Source organism: Pseudophryne corroboree, chromosome 4 (assembly GCF_028390025.1).
Source record: "Pseudophryne corroboree isolate aPseCor3 chromosome 4, aPseCor3.hap2, whole genome shotgun sequence".
NCBI classification, from domain to species: Eukaryota; Metazoa; Chordata; class Amphibia; order Anura; family Myobatrachidae; genus Pseudophryne; species Pseudophryne corroboree.
Window position 1 is genome coordinate 194,600,139 of NC_086447.1, and position 19,617 is coordinate 194,619,755.

The 19,617-nt window shown below is 49.0% G+C and overlaps 1 protein-coding gene across 6 annotated transcripts in view; it reads right to left on the reverse strand.

Annotated features, from left to right (window-relative positions):
* YEATS2 (YEATS domain containing 2) overlaps positions 1-19,406 on the reverse strand; it is a 300,282-nt gene extending 280,876 nt beyond the window's left edge. For 3 of the 6 annotated variants that reach the window (XM_063915693.1, XM_063915695.1, XM_063915691.1), the window contains exons 1-3: positions 19,236-19,406; positions 18,827-18,946; positions 6,060-6,157 (exon numbers count right to left, since the gene is read on the reverse strand). In XM_063915693.1, coding sequence (XP_063771763.1) covers positions 6,060-6,157; positions 18,827-18,926 — 198 coding nt within the window. In that variant the 5' untranslated portion in view covers positions 18,927-18,946; positions 19,236-19,406. Of the gene's footprint in view, positions 1-6,059; positions 6,158-18,826; positions 18,947-19,099; positions 19,205-19,235 lie in introns of those variants that run through there. The other 3 variants (XM_063915692.1, XM_063915696.1, XM_063915697.1) reach the window with 3 other exon arrangements.
* Positions 19,407-19,617: the final 211 nt, after the last annotated feature.

Genomic DNA, 19,617 nt, shown 5'->3' on the forward strand with positions numbered 1-19,617 from the left:
TCCAGGCTTGCAATAATCGCCCTGAGCGATTCCATTTCGAACTTGAACCTTCGTATATAAGTGTTCAAGGCTTTCAATTTTAGAATGGGTCTCACCGAACCCTCTGGTTTCGGTACCACAACATTTTGGAATAGTAACCCCGGCCTTGTTGAAGGAGGGGTACCTAGATTTCACCTGCTGGAAGTGCAGCTTGTGAATTGCCGTCAGTACTACCTTTCTCCGAGGGCAGCAGGCAAGGCTGAGGTGAGGTAACGGCGAGGGGGAGTCGCCTCGAACTCCAGCCTGTATCCCTGTGATACTATTTGCAGAACCTAGGGATCCACCTGTGGGCAAACCCACTGGTCCCTGAAGTTCCCGAGACGCGCCCCTACCGCACCTGTCTCCACCTGTGGAGCCCCAACGTCAAGCGGTGGACTCAGAGGAACGGGGGAAGATTTTTGATCCTTTTGACCCGCTTGCTTTTCTGAAGCCGAAAGGACTGTACCTGAAAATACGGTGCTTTCTTAGGCTGTGAGGAAACCTGAGGTAAAAAAAAATTTCTTCCCAGCTGTTGCTGTGGATACGAGGTCCCAGAGACCATCCCCAACAATTCCTCACCCTTATAAGGCAGAATCTCCATGTGCCTTTTATAGGCAGCATCACCTGTCCACTGCCGGGTTTCTAATACCCTCCTGGCAGAATGGATATTGCATTAATTCTGGATGCCAGCCGGCAAATATCCCTCTGTGCATCCTTTATATATAAGACAACGTCTTTAATATGCTCTATGTTAGCAAACTATTTTTCCTGTCTTAGAGTATTAATATTATCTGACAGGGTATCAGACCACGCTGCAGCAGCACTATTTATGCTGAGGCGATTGCAGGTCTCAGTATATAACCTGAGTGTGTATATACAGACATCAGGATAGTCTCCTGCTTTTTATCAGCAGGCTCCTTCAAGGTGGCCGTATCCTAAGACGGCAGTGCCACCTTTTTTGACAAACGTGTGAGCGCCTTATCCCCCTAAGGGATATCTCCCAACGAGGAGATTCCCTGACGAAGGCCGCAACGGGCAGATACGCGTTGGAAAGACACTACCAAGTTCCTACCTACCACTACAATCATTTACTTTAACTCCAACAGAGCCCTAAGAGACATAGAAACGAAGACGGACGAGGAAGAACAGCCGCTTCACTGAAGGAGAACGTCGCGACCTCGTAACCTAAACACGTGATCAGGACAACCCGGAAGCAAGAGGAGGACAGCGCCGCTGAAGGAGAACGGAGCAGGCCGCCGGCAAGAGGGTACAAGACGGAGCTACGAGGATAAGGTAAGGGACTCTGTAGGAGAGGAAAAGACACGGCAGACAGCCCAGCAGGGCTAGAAGCAGTTGTCTTTCTCCCTCTCCAAGACGGTGACCGCTTCCCCATTCGCACAGACAACCACGGTGCGCTCAGAAGAACGACACCGTGAACTGTCAGAGCACAGGGGTGGACGGTATGTCCGGAGCCCTCACTACCTGACTATTAGCAACCAGTAGGATCCCTTGCCGCACCGACCCTCCGGGGGTACCCCTTTTGTTTCGAACCTCTTCCAATTGGACATATCATAAACACTGATCATAGGCTCTGGACACTCCAACAGGACTATAGGCACTACAGAGGTGGGACGCCACCGACCTGAGTGTCTTCACTCCTTTACAGCAACAGACTTGTTATATATCCAAAGCACACGGATATTTCTTTCTTCCCCCCCCCCCCTCCAACATCCTTCACCATCCAGTCCCTTTCCCCAATCTCTAAATCACAACCCTTCATAGAACTGCATAAGTTCCTAGTGAGTGCAGTAAATGAAGACATATTTTTAGCCTAAATAAAAGACATTTTTGACATTTAAAACAATTAGTCCGAGTATTATTATAACAACATCATCCTTTTTGCACCAAAAGAAATTGTCCATTTGGCGCACCTAACCCTGTATTGTACTATATCTATATTGAAGCTTGAGGTACTTCTGAAAATAGGTAGCAGCCTTAGGACAATCTAAATACTCAAATACATGAGCGCTGGATAACCTTCCTTCTAAGCAACATATCTCCCAACGTGACCTATCCTCTGGCGGGAAAGGGTACGCCATCAGTAACTTTTTAGAAATTACCAGTTTCTTATTGGGGGAACCCACGCTACTTTACACACTTCATTCATTCATCTGATGGGGGAACAAAACACTGGCTGCTTTTTCTCCCCAAAAATAAAACCCCTTTTATGTGGTACTTGGGTTCATGTCAGAAATGCGTAACACATTTTTCATTGCCGAAATCATGTAACGGATGTTCCTAGTGGATTGTGTATATGTCTCAATCTCGTCGACACTGGAGTCAGACTCCGTGTCGACATCTGTGTCTGCCATCTGAGGTAACGGGCGCTTTTTTGAGCCCCTGATGGCCTTTGAGACTCCTGGGCAGGCGCGGGCTGAGAAGCCGGCTGTCCCACAGCTGTTTTACGTCATCCAGCCTTGTAAGGAGTTGACATTGTCGGTTAATACCTTCCACCTATCCATCCACTCTGGTGTCGGCCCCACAGGGGACGACATCCCATTTATCGGCCTCTGCTCCACCTCACCTTCCTCATCCCACATGTCGACACAGCCGTACCGACACACAGCACACACACAGGGAATGCTCTGACTGAGGACAGGACCCCACAAAGTCCTTTGGGGAGACAGAGAGAGAGTATGCCAGCACACACCAGAGCGCTATGTAATGCAGGGATTAACACTATAACTGAGTGATTTTTCCCCCAATAGCTGCTTGTATAAACCATATTGCGCCTAAATTTAGTGCCCTCCCTCTCTTTTTAACCCTTTGAGCCTGAAAACTACAGGGGAGAGCCTGGGGAGCTGTCTTCCAGTCTGCACTGTGAAGAGAAAATGGCGCCAGTGTGCTGAGGAAGATAGCTCCGCCCCTTTTTCGCGGACTTTTCTCCCGCTTTTTTATGGATTCTGGCAGGGGTATTTATCACATATATAGCCTCTGGGGCTATATATTGTGATATATTTGCCAGCCAAGGTGTATTTATTGCTTCTCAGGGCGCCCCCCCCCAGCGCCCTGCACCCTCAGTGACCGGAGTGTGAAGTGTGTATGAGGAGCAATGGCGCACAGCTGCAGTGCTGTGCGCTACCTTGGTGAAGTCTGATGTCTTCTGCCGCCGATTTTCCGGATTTCTTCTTGCTTCTGGCTCTGTAAGGGAGCCGGCGGCGCGGCTCCGGGACCGAACACCAATGGCCAGTTCCATGCGGTCGATCCCTCTGGAGCTAATGGTGTCCAGTAGCCTAAGAAGCCCAAGCTACCACCAGTTAGGTAGGTTCGCTTCTTCTCCCCTTAGTCCCTCGCTGCAGTGAGTCTGTTGCCAGCAGATCTCACTGTAAAATAAAAAACCTAACATATACTTTCTTTCTAGGAGCTCAGGAGAGCCCCTAGTGTGCATCCAGCTCGGCCGGGCACAGGATTCTAACTGAAGTCTGGAGGAGGGTCATAGTGGGAGGAGCCAGTGCACACCAGGTAGTCCTAATTCTTTCTTAGCTGTGCCCAGTCTCCTGCGGAGCCGCTATTCCCCATGGTCCTTACGGAGTCCCCAGCATCCACTAGGACGTTAGAGAAACCATGTGCACTACGGGGGTGGGGTAGGCAGATATAACATGTGCAGACTGAGTTAGATTTGGGTGGGGTGTGTTCAAACCGAAATCTAAATTGCAGTGTCAAAATAAAGCGGCCAGTATTAACCCTGCACAGAAACAAAATAACCCACCCAAATCTAAAGGGCCCTACACACTGGCCGATCCGCCGCCGAGCTGCCCGACGGCGGATACGGCCGATGAGCGACTCGGCGGCGGGGGGAAGTGACGGGGGGAGTGAAGTTTCTTCACTCCCCCCGTCACGCCGCTCCATTGAAGTGCAGGCAAATATGGACGAGATCGTCCATATTGGCCTGCATGCACAGCCGACGGGGGACCAGCGATGAACGAGCGCGGGACCGCGCATCGTTCATCGCTGGAGCCTCCACACTGAAAGATATGAACGAGTTCTCGTTCATTTATGAACGAGATCTTTCATATCTTTCAAACAAATCGGCATGTGTGTAGGGCCTATAACTCTCTCTGCACGTTATATCCGCCCCCCTGCAGTGCACATGGGCCCTCATTCCGAGTCGTTCGCTCGGTATTTTTCATCGCATCGCAGTGAAATTCCGCTTAGTGCGCATGCGCAATATTCGCACTGCGACAAGTATCTTTGCTATGAAGAAAGTATTTTTACTCACGGCTTTTTCATCGCTCCGGCGATCGTAATGTGATTGACAGGAAATGGGTGTTACTGGGCGGAAACACGGCGTTTTATGGGCGTGTGGTTGAAAACGCTACCGTTTCCGGAAAAAACGCAGGAGTGGCCGGAGAAACGGGGGAGTGGTTGGGCGAACGCTGGGTGTGTTTGTGACGTCAAACCAGGAACGAAAAGCACTGAACTGATCGCACAGGCAGAGTAAGTCTGAAGCTACTCTAAAACTGCTAAGTAGTTTGTGATCGCAATATTGCGAATACATCGGTCGCAATTTTAAGAAGCTAAGATACACTCCCAGTAGGCGTAGGCTTAGCGTGTGTAACTCTGCTAAATTCGCCTTGCGACCGATCAACTCGGAATGAGGGCCATGGTTTTGCCCAACTGCTAACAAATTTGCTGCTGCGATCAACTCTGAATTACCCCCTAGGAGCCAAGCACTGCAGTTTTATCCACACTCCCCTCTTAAACAATAAGGAACACACAGGATGACGGGAAATTACATTTGATTGCTCTAGTTTTCATCCCATATCATCTCTGAACTGACATGTGGTCTATCCATATTTGACAATAGAGTATATTGGGTACTGTATAGTGTATATACACATTATATTGCTGCCTCTTTCTAATTTATCAAGAAAGCAAGTGGGAAAATCTGCGTCATGTTAATGTCTAATTCTCTATGGGTTTATACCTGACATGAGAGCTGGGGCACAAATATGAATATTACACCTGGATACGTCACACATGGTCCTGCTGTGTCAGGAGAGTGGCGCTTATTTATGGGACACCATACTTGTCCATAGAGGTCTCAATTACAGCTGAACTAACAAATAATGCAAACATATTAACATGCTTCTCCTCGCCCCCTAGCCCAGTGATGGGGAACCTTTGCACTCCAGCTGTTGTCAAACTACACATCCCAGCATGCCCTGCTACAGTTTTAGCATGGACAAATAGCAAAACTGTAGCAGGGCATGCTGGGATGTGTAGTTCAATAACAGCTGGAGTACCAAAAGGTTCCCCATCACTGCTCTAGCCTAACCTCCAGGGCACACTACGTGGAGGCAGTTTCCATGGCTCATCTGTTCTTATCACAGGCTGGAGAAGGTGGAAGATGGCCTATGAGAAACAATATAAAAGCAGCAATCCAGGGACTGGGGACGGGATGTCAATTGCAAAATGTGGTCAAAACGTCGAAAAACTGCGTATTTTCGGCGTTTTGACCGCATTCCCCATACGTTTCAAGCTCCAGAAAGTGCAACTTTCCAGATCTTGTACACAGTAAACCTATGGGTTTCTTTATGCATGAATCCCCAAGAGGGATCCCATGCGCAGAAGGACTGCCGGGTCATAAACACAATAGTCCTCTAATCGCAAAGTACAGCTCTTATAAAAGAGCAGTCCTTTGCCATTTAAATTGCAACTGTAAATGCAGACAGCTATGCATGCAATCAGTGGCGGGATGCATCACATTTAAAATGTGATGTGTTACACATCCCCTGCCCTGGATCTTATGTTTAGTTCTCCTGCTCGTACCCCCCACCCCACACACAATTAAAACTGCCTCACATAATCAAATTGCCAGCCCCAGATTAGGTGCAGCCTTTTCACCCAGGGCTCCAATTAGGGGGAGAAGAGAGTTATTACAATGTTACAGTAGGTGGCGGTGGATCTTTCAATAGTGTTAAAAAGTATTTCATTTAATTGAATAGTCAAGTAAAGACCAAGAAGGCCTACTAGCATACCTGATCTATAATTTCAATTTCATGTTCTTTGTTCTTCATCTCAAGAGCAAACTGGTCCTTAACGATGGACTCTATCTTCAAGATTGCAGCATCGCGAGCTACATTCCGACGCATGAGGGGGGCGAGAACAAAAAAATAATAAGAATTTACTTACCGATAATTCTATTTCTCGTAGTCCGTAGTGGATGCTGGGAACTCCGTAAGGACCATGGGGAATAGCGGCTCCGCAGGAGACTGGGCACAAAAGAAAAAGTTTTAGGACTACCTGGTGTGCACTGGCTCCTCCCCCTATGACCCTCCTCCAAGCCTCAGTTAGGATACTGTGCCCGGACGAGCGCACACAATAAGGAAGGATTTTGAATCCCGGGTAAGACTCATACCAGCCACACCAATCACACCGTACAACCTGTGATCTGAACCCAGTTAACAGCATGATAACAGAGGAGCCTCTGAAAAGATGGCTCACAACAATAATAACCCGATTTTTGTAACAATAACTATGTACAAGTATTGCAGACAATCCGCACTTGGGATGGGCGCCCAGCATCCACTACGGACTACGAGAAATAGAATTATCGGTAAGTAAATTCTTATTTTCTCTGACGTCCTAGTGGATGCTGGGAACTCCGTAAGGACCATGGGGATTATACCAAAGCTCCCAAACGGGCGGGAGAGTGCGGATGACTCTGCAGCACCGAATGAGAGAACTCCAGGTCCTCCTCAGCCAGGGTATCAAATTTGTAGAATTTAGCAAACGTGTTTGCCCCTGACCAAGTAGCTGCTCGGCAAAGTTGTAAAGCCCAGACCCCTCGGGCAGCCGCCCAAGATGAGCCCACCTTCCTTGTGGAATGGGCTTTTACAGATTTTGGCTGTGGCAGGCCTGCCACAGAATGTGCAAGCTGAATTGTACTACAAATCCAACGAGCAATAGTTTGCTTAGAAGCAGGAGCACCCAGCTTGTTGGGTGCATACAGGATAAACAGCGAGTCAGATTTCCTGACTCCAGCCGTCCTGGAAACATATATTTTCAGGGCCCTCACTACGTCCAGCAACTTGGAGTCCTCCAAGTCCCTAGTAGCCGCAGGTAGCACAATAGGCTGGTTCAAGTGAAACGCTGAAACCACCTTAGGGAGAAATTGAGGACGAGTCCTCAATTCTGCCCTGTCCGTATGAAAAATTAGGTAAGGGCTTTTATAGGATAAAGCCGCCAATTCTGAGACACGCCTGGCTGAAGCCAGGGCTAACAGCATTACCACTTTCCAAGTGAGATATTTTAAGTCCACAGTGGAGAGTGGTTCAAACCAATGTGATTTTAGGAACCCCAAAACTACATTGAGATCCCAAGGTGCCACTGGAGGCACAAAAGGAGGCTGTATATGCAGTACCCCCTTGACAAACGTCTGAACTTCAGGAACTGAAGCCAGTTCTTTCTGGAAGAAAATCGACAGGGCCGAAATTTGAACCTTAATGGACCCTAATTTTAGGCCCATAGACAGTCCTGTTTGCAGGAAATGCAGGAAACGACCCAGTTGAAATTCCTCTGTAGGGGCCTTCCTGGCCTCGCACCACGCAACATATTTACGCCAAATACGGTGATAATGCTGTACGGTTACATCCTTCCTGGCTTTGATCAGGGTAGGGATGACTTCATCCGGAATGCCTTTTTCCTTCAGGATCCGGCGTTCAACCGCCATGCCGTCAAACGCAGCCGCGGTAAGTCTTGGAACAGACAGGGTCCCTGCTGGAGCAGGTCCTTTCTTAGAGGTAGAGGCCACGGGTCCTCTGTGAGCATCTCTTGAAGTTCCGGGTACCAAGTCCTTCTTGGCCAATCCGGAGCCACGAGTATAGTCCTTACTCCTCTCCTTCTTATGATTCTCAGTACCTTGGGTATGAGAGGCAGAGGAGGGAACACATACACTGACTGGTACACCCACGGTGTTACCAGAGCGTCCACAGCTATTGCCTGAGGGTCCCTTGACCTGGCGCAATACCTGTCTAGTTTTTTGTTGAGGCGGGACGCCATCATGTCCACCTTTGGTTTTTCCCAACGGTTCACAATCATGTGGAAGACTTCTGGGTGAAGTCCCCACTCCCCCGGGTGGAGGTCGTGTCTGCTGAGGAAGTCTGCTTCCCAGTTGTCCACTCCCGGAATGAACACTGCTGACAGTGCTATCACATGATTTTCCGCCCAGCGAAGAATCCTTGCAACTTCTGTCATTGCCCTCCTGCTTCTTGTGCCGCCCTGTCTGTTTACGTGGGCGACTGCCGTGATGTTGTCTGACTGGATCAGCACCGGCTGACCTTGAAGCAGAGGTCTTGCTAGGCTTAGAGCATTGTAGATGGCCCTTAGCTCCAGGATATTTATGTGAAGTGATGTCTCCAGGCTTGACCACAAGCCCTGGAAATTTCTTCCCTGTGTGACTGCTCCCCAGCCTCTCAGGCTGGCATCCGTGGTCACCAGGACCCAGTCCTGAATGCCGAATCTGCGGCCCTCTAGAAGATGAGCACTCTGCAACCACCACAGGAGAGACACCCTTGTCCTTGGTGACAAGATTATCCGCTGATGCATCTGAAGATGCGACCCGGACCATTTGTCTAGCAGATCCCACTGGAAGGTTCTTGCGTGGAATCTGCCGAATGGGATTGCTTCGTAAGAAGCCACCATCTTTCCCAGGACCCTTGTGCATTGATGCACTGAGACTTGGCCTGGTTTTAGGAGATTTCTGACTAGTTCGGATAACTCCCTGGCTTTCTCCTCCGGGAGAAACACCTTTTTCTGGACTGTGTCCAGGATCATCCCTAGGAATAGAAGTCGTGTCGTCGGGATCAGCTGTGATTTTGGAATATTGAGAATCCAACCGTGCTGGCGCAGCACTATCTGAGATAGTGCTACCCCGACTTCCAACTGTTCCCTGGATCTTGCCCTTATCAGGAGATCGTCCAAGTAAGGGATAACTAAAACTCCCTTCCTTCGAAGGAGTATCATCATTTCGGCCATTACCTTGGTAAAGACCCGGGGTGCCGTGGACAATCCAAACGGCAGCGTCTGAAACTGATAGTGACAGTTCTGTACCACAAACCTGAGGTACCCTTGGTGAGAAGGGTAAATTGGGACATGTAGGTAAGCATCTTTGATGTCCAGAGACACCATATAGTCCCCTTCTTCCAGGTTTGCAATCACTGCTCTGAGTGACCCCATCTTGAATTTGAACCTTTGTATGTAAGTGTTCAAGGATTTTAGGTTTAAAATTGGTCTCACCGAGCCGTCCGGCTTTGGTACCACAAATAGTGTGGAATAGTACCCCTTTCCCTGTTGTAGGAGGGGTACCTTGATTATCACCTGCTGGGAATACAGCTTGTGAATGGCTTCCAATACTGCCTCCCTGTCTGAGGGAGACGTCGGTAAAGCAGACTTTAGAAAACGGCGAGGGGGAGACGTCTCGAATTCCAATTTGTACCCCTGAGATACCACTTGAAGGATCCAGGGGTCCACTTGCGAGTGGGCCCACTGCGCACTGAACTTCTTGAGACGGGCCCCCATCGTGCCTGAGTCCGCTTGTAAAGCCCCAGCGTCATGCTGAGGACTTTGCGGAGGCGGGAGAGGGCTTTTGTTCCTGGGAACTGGCTGTTTGTTGCAGCCTTTTCCCTCTTCCTCTGTCACGGGGCAGAAATGAGGCGCCTTTTGCCCGCTTGCCCTTATGGGGCCGAAAGGACTGCGCCTGATAATACGGCGTCTTCTTAGGTTGAGAAGCTACCTGGGGTAAAAATGTGGATTTTCCAGCAGTTGCCGTGGCTACCAGGTCTGATAGACCTACCCCAAATAACTCCTCCCCCTTATAAGGCAATACTTCCATGTGCCTTTTAGAATCCGCATCACCTGACCACTGCCGCGTCCATAAACCTCTTCTTGCAGAAATGGACAGCGCGCTAACTCTTGATGCCAGTCGGCAAATATCCCTCTGTGCATCACGCATATATAGAAATGCATCCTTCAAATGCTCTATAGTCAGTAATATACTGTCCCTATCTAGGGTATCAATATTTTCAGTCAGGGAATCCGACCACTGCACATCCAGGCTGAGGCGATTGCTGGTCGCAGTATAACACCCGTGTGAGAGTATATACATTTTAGGATATTCTCCAGCTTTCTATCGGCAGGTTCCTTAAGGGCGGCCGTATCAGGAGAGGGTAGTGCTACCTGTTTAGACAAGCGTGTGAGCGCTTTATCCACCCTAGGGGGTGTTTCCCAACATGCCCTATCCTCTGGCGGGAAAGGGTACGATGCCAATAACCTTTTAGGAATTATCAGTTTTTTATCGGGGGAAACCCACGCCTCATCACACACTTCATTTAATTCCTCGGATACAGGAAAAACTACAGGCAGTTTTTTCTCACCAAACATAATACCCTTTTTAGTGGTACTTGTATTATCAGAGATATGCAATACATTTTTCATTGCTTCAATCATGTAACGTGTGGCCCTAGTGGAAGTCACGTTTGTCTCCTCATCATCGACACTGGAGTCAGTATCCGTGTCTGTGTCTGCCATTTGAGGTAACGGGCGTTTTAAAGCCCCTGATGGCGTTTGAGACCCCTGGACAGGCACAAGCTGAGTAGCCGGCTGTCTCATGTCGTCAACTGTCTGTCGCAAAGAGCTGACACTGTCACGCAATTCCTTCCATAAGCTCATCCACTCAGGTGTCGACTCCCTAGGGGGTGACAACTGTATAATAGGCAATTGCTCCGCCTCCATCTCAATTTCCTCCTCAAACATGTCGACACAATCGTACCGACACACCGCACACACACAGGGAATGCTCTGATAGAGGACAGGACCCCACTAGCCCTTTGGGGAGACAGAGGGAGAGTATGCCAGCACACACCAGAGCGCTATATATAGACAGGAATACCACTATAAAATGTGCTTTTCCCTTTATAGCTGCTGTTAGTATCAAAACTGCGCCAAATTAGTGCCCCCCTCTCTTTTTTTACCCTTTTCTGTAGTGCAGGACTGCAGGGGAGAGTCAGGGAGACGTCCTTCCAGCGGAGCTGTGATGGAAAATGGCGCCCGTGTGCTGAGGAGATAGGCTCCGCCCCCTTCTCGGCGGCCTTTTCTCCCGCTTTTTTGGTGATTTCTGGCAGGGGTTAAAATACATCCATATAGCCCTGGGGGTTATATGTGGTGTATTTATGCCAGCCAAGGTGTTTACATTGCTGCTCAAGGCGCCCCCCCCTAGCGCCCTGCACCCTCAGTGACCGGAGTGTGAAGTGTGCCTGAGTAACAATGGCGCACAGCTGCAGTGCTGTGCGCTACCTTGTTGAAGACTGATGTCTTCTGCCGACGATTTTTCCGGACCTCTTCTTGCTTCTGGCTCTGTAAGGGGGCCGGCGGCGCGGCTCTGGGACCGAGCTCCGAGGCTGGGCCTGTGTTCGGTCCCTCTGGAGCTAATGGTGTCCAGTAGCCTAAGAAGCCCAATCCACTCTGCACGCAGGTGAGTTCGCTTCTTCTCCCCTTAGTCCCTCGATGCAGTGAGCCTGTTGCCAGCAGGTCTCACTGAAAATGAAAAACCTAAACTTAAACTTTCACTAAGAAGCTCAGGAGAGCCCCTAGTGTGCACCCTTCTCGGCCGGGCACAAAAATCTAACTGAGGCTTGGAGGAGGGTCATAGGGGGAGGAGCCAGTGCACACCAGGTAGTCCTAAAGCTTTTACTTTTGTGCCCAGTCTCCTGCGGAGCCGCTATTCCCCATGGTCCTTACGGAGTTCCCAGCATCCACTAGGACGTCAGAGAAATTATATTTTTTTTAATATGTACAAATATTCATGTACCTAGAGATTTGTCTCCTGTTGTGTACATGCCAGACTGCCTTTACTAGGAACATGTTATATTGCTATACTCAATGCAATGCACATTAGTAACCTTGTGTAAGTGAAAAATACTTAAGGTGGCTTTAAACATGCTATCTGCAGCTGTGAGCATGGCGGTATCCAAAAAGTCCCATAGGCAATTTGCTTTGCTGGGGGCTATCCAATTAGCCCCAATAAGTTGATGCAAGCATCGGCTTATCTGGGATTCTGTTACTCCTGCCTCAGGCAGGCGAAACCAAATCCCTAAAAAAAAAAGCAGCCCATTTTCACTGCGACCAGCAAAAATACACAGGTTTCACTGAACCGGTGTGTTTTCGTGAGAAAAATAAGAATTTACTTACCGATAATTCTATTTCTCGTAGTCCGTAGTGGATGCTGGGGACTCCGTAAGGACCATGGGGAATAGCGGCTCCGCAGGAGACAGGGCACAAAAGTAAAAGCTTTAGGATCAGGTGGTGTGCACTGGCTCCTCCCCCCATGACCCTCCTCCAAGCCTCAGTTAGGATACTGTGCCCGGACGAGCGTACACAATAAGGAAGGATTTTGAATCCCGGGTAAGACTCATACCAGCCACACCAATCAGACTGTACAACCTGTGATCTGAACCCAGTTAACAGCATGATAACAGCGGAGCCTCTGAAAAGATGGCTCACAACAATAATAACCCGATTTTTGTAACAATAACTATGTACAAGTATTGCAGACAATCCGCACTTGGGATGGGCGCCCAGCATCCACTACGGACTACGAGAAATAGAATTATCGGTAAGTAAATTCTTATTTTCTCTGACGTCCTAAGTGGATGCTGGGGACTCCGTAAGGACCATGGGGATTATACCAAAGCTCCCAAACGGGCGGGAGAGTGCGGATGACTCTGCAGCACCGAATGAGAGAACTCCAGGTCCTCCTCAGCCAGGGTATCAAATTTGTAGAATTTTGCAAACGTGTTTGCCCCTGACCAAGTAGCAGCTCGGCAAAGTTGTAAAGCCGAGACCCCTCGGGCAGCCGCCCAAGATGAGCCCACCTTCCTTGTGGAATGGGCATTTACATATTTTGGCTGTGGTAGGCCTGCCACAGAATGTGCAAGCTGAATTGTACTACACATCCAACTAGCAATCGTCTGCTTAGAAGCAAGAGCACCCCGTTTGTTGGGTGCATACAGGATAACAGCAAGTCAGTTTTCCTGACTCCAGCCGTCCTGGAAACATATATTTTCAGGGCCCTGACAACATCTAGCAACTTGGAGTCCTCCAAGTCCCTAGTAGCCGCAGGTACCACTATAAACTGGTTCAGGTGAAACGCTGACACCACCTTAGGGAGAAACTGGGGACGAGTCCGCAGCTCTGCCCTGTCCGAATGGACAATCAGATATGGGCTTTTGTGAGACAAAGCCGCCAATTCTGACACTCGCCTGGCCGAGGCCAGGGCCAACAGCATGGTCACTTTCCATGTGAGATATTTCAAATCCACAGATTTGAGCGGTTTAAACCAATGTGATTTGAGGAATCCCAGAACTACGTTGAGATCCCACAGTGCCACTGGAGGCACAAAAGGGGGTTGTATATGCAGTACTCCCTTGACAAACTTCTGGACTTCAGGAACTGAAGCCAATTCTTTCTGGAAGAAAATCGACAGGGCCGAAATTTGAACCTTAATGGACCCTAATTTGAGGCCCATAGACAGTCCTGTTTGCAGGAAATGCAGGAATCGACCGAGTTGAAATTCCTCCGTGGGGGCCTTCCTGGCCTCACACCATGCAACATATTTTCGCCAAATGCGGTGATAATATTGTGCGGTCACCTCCTTCCTGGCTCTGACCAGGGTAGGGATGACCTCTTCCGGAATGCCTTTTTCCCTTAGGATCCGGCGTTCAACCGCCATGCCGTCAAACGCAGCCGCAGTAAGTCTTGGAACAGACATGATCCTTGCTGAAGCAAGTCCCTTCTTAGTATCTCTTGAAGTTCCGGGTACCAAGTCCTTCTTGGCCAATCCGGAGCCACGAGTATAGTTCTTACTCCTCTCCGTCTTATAATTCTCAGTACCTTGGGTATGAGAGGCAAAGGAGGGAACACATACACCGACTGGTACACCCACGGTGTTACCAGAGCGTCCCAGCTATTGCCTGAGGGTCTCTTGACCTGGCGCAATACCTGTCCAGTTTTTTGTTCAGACGGGACGCCATCATGTCCACCTTTGGTCTTTCCCAACGGTTCACAATCATGTGGAAGACTTCCAGATGAAGTCCCCACTCTCCCGGGTGGAGGTCGTGCCTGCTGAGGAAGTCTGCTTCCCAGTTGTCCACTCCCGGAATGAACACCGCTGACAGTGTTATCACATGATTTTTCGCCCATTGCCCTCCTGCTTCTTGTGCCGCCCTGTCTGTTTACGTGGGCGACTGCCGTGATGTTGTCCGACTGGATCAGCACCAGTTGACTTTGAAGCAGAGGTCTTCCTAGGCTCAGAGCATTGTAACTTGCCCTTAGCTCCAGTATATTTATGTGGAGAGAAGTCTCCAGACTTGACCACACTCCTTGGAAATTTCTTCCCTGTGTGACTGCTCCCCAGCCTCTCAGGCTGGCATCCGTGGTCACCAGGACCCAGTCCTGAATGCCGAATCTGCTGCCCTCTAGTAGATGAGCACTCTGCAGCCACCACAGAAGAGACACCCTTGTCCTTGGAGACAGGATTATCCGCTGATACATCTGAAGATGCGATCCGGACCATTCGTCCAGCAGATCCCACTGAAAAATTCTTGCGTGAAATCTGCCGAATGGAATCGCTTCGTAAGAAGCCACCATTTTCCCCAGGACTCTTGTGCATTGATGCACTGACACTTGGCCTGGTTCTAGGAGGTTCCTAACTAGCTCGGATAACTCCCTGGCTTTCTCCTCCGGGAGAAACACCTTTTTCTGGACTGTGTCCAGAATCATCCCTAGGAACAGCAGACGTGTCGTCGGAATCAGCTGCGATTTTGGAATATTTAGAATCCATCCGTGCTGTCGTAGAACTACTTGAGATAGTGCTACTCCGACCTCCAACTGTTCTCTGGACCTTGCCCTTATCAGGAGATCGTCCAAGTAAGGGATAATTAAGACGCCTTTTCTTTGAAGAAGAATCATCATTTCGGCCATTACCTTGGTAAAGACCCGTGGTGCCGTGGACAATCCAAACGGCAGCGTCTGAAACTGATAGTGACAGTTCTGTACCACGAACCTGAGGTACCCTTGGTGAGAAGGGCAATTTGGGACATGGAGGTAAGCATCCTTGATGTCCAGGGACACCATATAGTCCCCTTCTTCCTGGTTCGCTATCACTGCTCTGAGTGACTCCATCTTGATTTTAACCTTTGTATGTAAGTGTTCAAAGATTTCAGATTTAGAATAGATCTCACCGAGCCGTCTGGCTTCAGTACCACAAATAGTGTGGAATAATACCCCTTTCCTTGTTGTAGGAGGGGTACTTTGATTATCACCTGCTGGGAATACAGCTTGTGAACTGTTTCCAATACTGCCTCCCTGTCGGAGGGAGACGTTGGTACAGCAGACTTCAGGAACCTGCGAGGGGGAGACGTCTCGAATTTCCAATCTGTACCCCTGGGATACTACTTGTAGGATCCAGGGGTCCACTTGCGAGTGAGCCCACTGCGCGCTGAAACTCTTGAGACGACCCCCCACCGCCTTTGAGTCCGCTTGTACGGCCCCAGCGTCATGCTGAGGACTTGGCAGAAGCGGTGGAGGGCTTCTGTTCCTGGGAAGGGGCTGCCTGCTGCAGTCTTCTTCCCTTTCCTCTACCCCTGGGCAGATATGACTGGCCTTTTGCCCGCTTGCCCTTATGGGGACGAAAGGACTGAGGCTGAAAGACGGTGTCTTTTTCTTTATACGGCAATACTTCCATGTGCCGTTTGGAATCTGCATCACCTGACCACTGTCGTGTCCATAAACATCTTCTGGCAGACATGGACATCGCATTTACTCTTGATGCCAGAGTGCAAATATCCCTCTGTGCATCTCTCATATATAGTAATGCATCCTTTAAATGCTCTATAGTCAATAAAATACTGTCCCTGTCAAGGGTATCAATATTTTCAGTCAGGGAATCCGACCAAGCCACCCCAGCGCTGCACATCCAGGCTGAGGCGATCGCTGGTCGCAGTATAACACCAGTATGTGTGTATATACTTTTTAGGATATTTTCCAGCCTCCTATTAGCTGGCTCCTTGAGGGCGGCCGTATCTGGAGACGGTAACGCCACTTGTTTTGATAAGCGTGTGAGCGCCTTATCCACCCTAGGGGGTGTTTCCCAACGCGCCCTAACTTCTGGCGGAAAAGGGTATAACGCCAATAATTTTCTATCGGGGGAAACCCACGCATCATCACACACTTCATTTAATTTATCTGATTCAGGAAAAACTACAGGTAGTTTTTTCACACCCCACATAATACCCTTTTTTGTGGTACTTGTAGTATCAGAATTATGTAACACCTCCTTCATTGCCCTTAACATGTAACGTGTGGCCCTAATGGAAAATACGTTTGTTTCTTCACCGTCGACACTGGAGTCAGTGTCCGTGTCTGTGTCGACCGACTGAGGTAATGGGCGTTTTAAAGCCCCTGACGGTGTTTGAGACGCCTGGACAGGTACTAATTGGTTTGCCGGCCGTCTCATGTCGTCAACCGACCTTGCAGCGTGTTGACATTATCACGTAATTCCCTAAATAAGCCATCCATTCCGGTGTCGACTCCCTAGAGAGTGACATCACCATTACAGGCAATTGCTCCGCCTCCTCACCAACATCGTCCTCATACATGTCGACACACACGTACCGACACACAGCACACACACAGGGAATGCTCTGATAGAGGACAGGACCCCACTAGCCCTTTGGGGAGACAGAGGGAGAGTTTGCCAGCACACACCAAAACGCTATAATTTTACAGGGACAACCTTATATAAGTGTTTTCCCTTATAGCATCTTAATATGTAATAATATCGCCACAAAAATGCCCCCCCTCTCTGTTTTAACCCTGTTTCTGTAGTGCAGTGCAGGGGAGAGCCTGGGAGCCTTCCCACCAGCAGTTCTGTGAGGGAAAATGGCGCTGCGTGCTGAGGAGAATAGGCCCCGCCCCCTTTTCGGCGGGCTTCTTCTCCCGTTTTTCTGACAACCTGGCAGGGGTTAAATACATCCATATAGCCCCAGAGGCTATATGTGATGTATATTTAGCCAGCATAGGTACTTTCATTGCTGCCCAGGGCGCCCCCCCCAGCGCCCTGCACCCTCAGTGACCGTTGGTGTGAAGTGTGCTGAGAGCAATGGCGCACAGCTGCAGTGCTGTGCGCTACCTTAAGAAGACTGGGAAGTCTTCAGCCGCCGATTTCTGGACCTCTTCTCTCTTCAGCATCTGCAAGGGGGTCGGCGGCGCGGCTCCGGTGACCCATCCAGGCTGTACCTGTGATCGTCCCTCTGGAGCTAGTGTCCAGTAGCCAAGAAGCCAATCCATCCTGCACGCAGGTGAGTTCACTTCTTCTCCCCTAAGTCCCTCGTTGCAGTGAGCCTGTTGCCAGCAGGACTCACTGAAAATAAAAAACCTAATAAAACTTTTACTCTAAGCAGCTCTTTAGGAGAGCCACCTAGATTGCACCCTTCTCGGCCGGGCACAAAAACCTAACTGAGGCTTGGAGGAGGGTCATGGGGGGAGGAGCCAGTGCACACCACCTGATCCTAAAGCTTTTACTTTTGTGCCCTGTCTCCTGCGGAGCCGCTATTCCCCATGGTCCTTACGGAGTCCCCAGCATCCACTTAGGACGTCAGAGAAAAGTATTATTTTATTTTTATTTTTTTACAGGCAATCCAAACTGGATAGCATGTAAAAACACGATTGGTAAAACATCAGTTTGTTGCTCCCCATGTTTTACCATGGGTAACTGGATACCCACCATAGCCAATAATGTACGTGAAGCTATTAAAACGATCACAGCCATGCGGAAAGGTAGACTTACCATACTATCCCTTCAAACCGGGATGCTCATGGATTACACAGGTTCTGTGACTGATTAAACAAAGTGAAATGAAGGCTTGAAATCAGGCAGCCACATAACCTGTGTAATTCATGAGTGTCCCGGTTTAAAGTGATCTCATGGTACGCCTACGGACAGGTAAAATGAACTAAAGAGCCCCATACACTACAACGATAATGCCCGATTTTATCCGATTTCGACCTTTCGGGATGATAATCAGATGAAAAGTGACAAATCGGATGTGTTTTACATCCGATCCGCAGTCCCGTGACCATCGGATCGGAGCCCCTAGATTGTTAGCGCTGCACTCATATGTAGATTACCGCAGGCATGGCTGGGATCGTATGTAAAAGGACCGCATACAATGTATCTTATGCGATCCTGCCGCCCGGGAGGCTGCCGGGCGGTTCAAGGGAAATCTTATGCGACATGAGGGTCAGACATAGTGTATGGGGCCCTTTAGTTTATGTAGGGCACAGGTTCTCAAACTCGGTCCTCAGGACCCCACACAGTGCATGTTTTGCAAGTCTCCTCACAGAATCTCAAGTTAAATAATTAGCTCCACCTGTGGAATTTTTAAAATGTATCAGTGAGTAATTAATACTCCTGTGCACTTGCTGGGTTACCTGCAAAACATGCACTGTGTGGGGTCCTGAGGACAGAGTTTGAGAATCACTGATGTAGGGTGACCATATTATCCTTTTTACTTGGGAGCTCATGAATTACACAGGTTCTGTGGCTGATTAAAACCAGCTGAAATGCAGGCTTGAAGTCAGCCAGCCACAGAACCTGTGTAATCCATAAGCGTCCCAGGTAAAGGAATAATATGGTTACTCTAGTTTATGTAACTTGATGGAAAGATAAACGTCTTACGTTCCTATGTACCTGAGGTCTCGTTTGCCTTGTATCGCTTATTCTGGTGCACGACTGAAATGTCTTCATAATCTGGGTCCTTATCTTCAATCGTTCTTTTTATTCCAGACATACTGCCTCAGTAATAATAGACTAAATAACATAGACATAATTAATAAACCCAAACATATGAGTAGCATGCTAAGCACAATACGCACTTTTCCAGACTCTATTATATATGATTATTAGCTAGAGCTGCATTACGGGATTATAAAAACAAATAAGTAAAATACTGATTAAACCAACATATAATAGAAGATTACTGAGACTCTATTGGTTGGCAGCGAGTTACAGGGCCACCAGCGCCAGAACTTGCAGTGCTGTACATCAGGTTGGTCAGCGTGTCCATTAAAGGGTTAATCAATTTCACTCTCCAACTCACCCGGCTTGTAGCGTGGAAGGGCCCACGCGCGGCGAGATCACGTGACTGCTGGTGATCTCACACAATCTCTCAGGGCTCAGCAGCATTCCCAGCTTTGTGTTTACATCCAGCCCCTGAGACGATTGCCGATCTATTCGATCTCTCGCCCCCTCCTCCTGCAGTCTCCGTATTTGCGTACCACGTGGGTAATGGAAATATCACTGCTGTAAACAAAGACGGAGCGTGATTCGCTCTGCCAGATACCAATATGGCTACCAGTTGCTGGCGCCCACATCGGCCATTTTGGTATTTGGCAGATAAATGTCAGCGCTGACTAGTTATATGTATATGTTCATTATATAACTCCATACCTCCCAACGTGACCCTTTCCAGGCAGGAGGGA